This window comes from Hipposideros armiger, unplaced genomic scaffold, assembly GCF_001890085.2.
Source record: "Hipposideros armiger isolate ML-2016 unplaced genomic scaffold, ASM189008v1 scaffold_204, whole genome shotgun sequence".
In the NCBI taxonomy this organism is placed as follows: domain Eukaryota; kingdom Metazoa; phylum Chordata; class Mammalia; order Chiroptera; family Hipposideridae; genus Hipposideros; species Hipposideros armiger.
The window spans coordinates 1,148,305-1,152,942 of record NW_017731554.1 but is presented as its reverse complement, the minus strand read 5'-3'; the positions used below and the strand labels follow the sequence as shown (position 1 = coordinate 1,152,942).

Here is a 4,638-nt window from a genome sequence, read left to right as displayed (position 1 = left end):
CCACAATGAGTCTAAGCTAGTTGATGTTTTATTATATTTCCAAAAGCATACATATCATTTACCAGTTTATGCATAAAGATACAAATGTTTGCCACACGTAATTAATTAGTCATCTGTGCTGCTCGAGCCATTCCCTCCTTTCTGGGACTATGCATGTTGCTGAGCTGCCTGCACACTGTGCAACTCTGTCCTTGTGGAGGGACTGGTGACCCCAGCTGTGCAGTGTGGTAGCCTGTTCATTTCCTTCTGTTGCTCAGGACAGAGAAAACCTAATCCATAAGATTTCCATTCTGTTACAGGCAGAGATTTAGAGATCAGCATTTTTTTTGAAAGATTACAAAGATAGACCATTCTGCTTAGGATAGAAAAGAATAAAGACATCTAATTTTTAGTTTACTTCTCCAGTTTATTCAGAACTGAGACCAAACTCCTTTGACAGGGTTATATTGCTTGTGCTCAGACATATTTTTCACTGAATCAAAATTTTGAAATATTTACTTATAAGGTAATAACTGTCTTTGAAATTAAGCAGTTCACAAAGCGATTAGTTTTTTCCATATGCATTCACATTTAATTATTATTATAAATAAGATATTCATAATTTCTCCAGCTTTTAATCTGAACATATAATTTGCAGTAACAAGATGTGGGTTCCAGTACAGATTTTTTAATTCACTTTTTGGCCCCAGATGAGCCATTCTGGGTCTCTGCCTTCACCCACATCTAACAGGAATAATCATAACTTTCTTAACCTACTTTATAGGCAAGTAGGCTTAAGATTTATGTGAAAACATTTTGCTCAAATTGCTAAGCAAGGTAAAATATGTATTTTATCATATTACCTATTTTCTAATATTTGATTTGCTTTTCATAATTTAACCAAAATAAAGATTGCATACTTTGAGACCTACAAAATTCAGTAGTTATGCAAGGTGAATTAAAGTAGTAAAGCTAGTCATAATAGTAAACCCATTCATCCATGTTCTCAATTACATTAAGAATAGTAATTATAAAAATAGGTAAATTTTTGTGAAAATATTCCTATTTATTCTGGTTTAGGAGTTCTTGCCCATATCAATGGATTGTCTGGCATCAGCCATGGCATCAGGTACTTGAACAGTCATATTGTCCATAGACTTTGTCAAGCAGATTTGGCAGCCCAACCGGGATCTGTATAAAAAAAAGTGGGGGAGGAGTTCAGTATTAAGTATATATTATTAATACTAAATAATTATAGGAGGAGTTTAGTATTAAGTATATATTATTCACAAAATAATGCAGTTGTTTAAGACATTTTCTTACCCAGAGCAGTTAGGAATTTATTACCTTTAAATTTCCATTAAATTGAAAAAGATACATTCAACTCTCAACTAGAGGGTAACAAAATGTAAATATGAAGAACAAAAAGCCTAGTGGCCAACGCTTCATTTTAGTCCTTAATTTCTATCAATTAATTGTTTCACCAGAACTACTGCTTTTTGGTGAAAAAGCTAACAAGTGATGAAATAATCAGTAGGCACAACAGTAGAGAAGAGTACAGAGGTTTTAGCAATGCCAAGAAAATAATTAATCAATTCCCACATAATTAAAACCATACAGACTATTAAAAAGCCCCAATTTTAAAACTCTTTAAATAAAAAAAATTTGAAATAAACACAGCTATAAGTCATCAATTATCAGATGCATATTTCCCCCCACATTTTTAACATCTCTGAAATCAAGATACATCTTAAAATCAGTGGCATCTTACAATCACTGCTACACTGTGAAGTGGCAGTCACATCAGAGCTGCAAGCTTGATTACAATATTCATATAGGTGTCTCTTCAAGTGAGTTATGAGAAGTAAGTTAATATTAAATGTGCTNATAACAAGGGTACCAGGAGAAGAGAGAAAGCAAGGAATTGAAAACTTATTTGAAGAAATAATGACAGAAACTTTCCTAACCGGGCGAAGGAAATAGACATACATACAAGCCCAGGAAACGCAGAGTCCCCAAAAAGATGAACACAAACAGGCCCACACCAAGACATATTACATTTAAAATGGCAAAGGTTAAATACAGAGAGAATCCTAAAAGCAAGAGAAAGGCAACTAGTAACTTATAAGGGAGCCCTCATATTGTCAGCTCATGTCTCAACAGAAATCTTGCAGGCCAGAAGGGGTTGGCACAAAATATTCAATGTGATAAAAATCAAGGACCTACAACCAAGATTACTCTACTCAGCAAAGCTATCATTTAGAATCAAAAAGACAGATAAAGAATTTCCCAGGCAAGAAAAAGCTAGAGTTCATCATCACCAAACCAGTATTACAAGAAATGTTAGAGGGACTCCTTTAAGGTAAAAAAATCAAAATTATGAATAATAAAATGGCAATAGCTACATATCTATTAACAATTACTTTCAATGTAAACGAATTAAATGCTCCACTCAAGACATAGGAGGGCTGAATAGATTTTAAAAAGACTCTTACATATGCTGCCTTCAAGATACTCACTTCAAATCAAAAGACACACACAGACTGAAAGGAGATAGAAAGACATTTAGTGAAAATGTAAATGAAATAAACAAAGAAACAAAAAAAGCTGGGGTTGCAATACTTATACCAGACAAATTAAACTTTAAAACAAAGGCTATGAGACAATGAAGGACCCATTAATCCCACTTCAGGATATCTATCCAAAAAACCCAAACACTACTTCGAGGGCACATGTGTATCCATATGTTTATTGCAGCGCTGTTTACAGTGACCAAGATGTGGAGGCAGCCTTGGTGTCCATCGATGGATGAATTAAGAGGAGGTGGTACATATATACAATGGAATATTGCTCAGCCATGGAAGGGAATGGGTTCTTGTCATCTGTATGGACCTGGAGGGTATTGTGCCAAGTAGAGTGTCAAAGACAGATGCAATGAGATTTCACGTATACATGGAATCTAAAGAACAAAATAAACAACTCATAGATACAGAGAACATTTTGATGGTTGCCAGATGGGAGGGGGGTTGTGAATGAGTAAAAAAGCGGAAGGGATTAAGTACAAATTGGTTTTCACAAAGTCATCATGGGTATGTAGGGTATAGCATAAGGAATATAGTCAATAATATTGTAATAACTATGTATGGTGTCAGATGGTACTAGATTTATTGGGGTGATAGATGGGTGGGTGTGGGGGCTAGGTGAAAAATTTGAAAGGATTAAGTGAAAACTGGTAGGTTACAAAATAATCATGGGGATGTAAAGCATAGGGAATATAGTCAGTAATATGGTAATATAATAATAACTATATATAGTGCCAGATGGGTACCAGTCAGGATCATTTCTCAAATTATACAAATGTCTAACCACTATGCTCTACATGTGAAATTAATATAAAATAATATTGAACATCAACTGTAATTGAAAAATTCTAAAAGGGGGGAATGGTGAAGGGGAATAAGAGGTTCAAATTTCCAGGTATAAAACAAATAACTCATGAGGATGTAATGCACAACATAGGGAATATAGTCAATAACATTGTGATAGTGTGATATGGTATCAGATGATTGTTGGACTTATGGTAACCACTTCCTTAGGTATATAAATGTTGATTAACTACGGTGTACACCTGAAACTAATATAATACTGTATGTTCACTATATTTTAATAAAAATCTTTAAAAAATAAAATAAATTGAAAAAAATACATCAGCAAATTCTTTGACACCCCTCGCTTCCTATGATGGATTAGGCTTAGTGCCTCACTTCTAAATGAAAAAAACAGAAGTGATACTGAGTGCCTTCCACGCCTAGCTCATTAAAAGGATACAGGATTCTGCCAGGCATAGACGCTTTCTCAGAAGCTCCTTTCTCTTAGAACCCAGCCACTATACTGTGAGGAAGCCCAAGCCACATGGAGAGGCCACGTGTGGGTGTACAGTCAATAGCCTTTGCTAGCCCCCCAGCTGACACCAGCAACGTGCCAGTCATGTGAGGGTATCATCAGTCTTCAGATGATTCCAGCACCTGGCCTTTAAGTCTTCTAGCTGAGGCTCCAGACATTGTGGAGCAGTACGAGCCATCCCTTTCTGCACTCTGTGAATTCCTGACACACAGAAACTGTCTGAGACAAGAAGAGATTACTATTGTTTCAAGCCATGAAATTTTGTGGTAATTTGTTTTGCAGCAACAGATTAACTAATAGTCACTCAGAATGCACACACCATTAAATATGGAAGGTTTTTGGGGTTTTTTTTCAAAACAAAAAAATACTCTTTGTACAAACCAATTATAGTATATATGGCTCCATTTAATAAGTTTAGTAGGTTTTATTTAAGTAGTACAATTACACTTAAATCAATATGAATTTTTCTAATTTGAAATGAGACAATTAGACTCCAAATTTTAATTTATAGGCTGAATGTCCTCATTAAAGTTCTGAAAAGGAGAGGTTAGATAATCCATGGAAAAATACAAGAATATTAAAGCTAATTAAGAGAAAAAATTATTTTAAAGTATAGTCCTCTCCACACAGAAGTCATTTGATAGTTCCTAAATGTGAAATGAACATTAGAAACCCTAAGTTCTTCCTAATCACTTTTCACATATTAGTTTAAAAGTATTCTATTTGGCAAATTGGTCAGTTTAGTTCAAGCAAATT

General features: G+C 34.6%; 1 protein-coding gene across 1 annotated transcript in view; it reads right to left on the bottom strand.

Moving 5' to 3' along the window:
- Positions 1-386: 386 nt before the first annotated feature.
- Positions 387-4,638, bottom strand: part of FDX1 (ferredoxin 1) — a 40,245-nt gene continuing 35,993 nt past the window's right edge. The window contains exon 4 of the mRNA XM_019653694.1: positions 387-1,170. Within this exon, the coding sequence (XP_019509239.1) occupies positions 1,056-1,170 (115 nt within the window). The 3' untranslated portion in view covers positions 387-1,055. The remainder of the gene's footprint in view (positions 1,171-4,638) is intronic.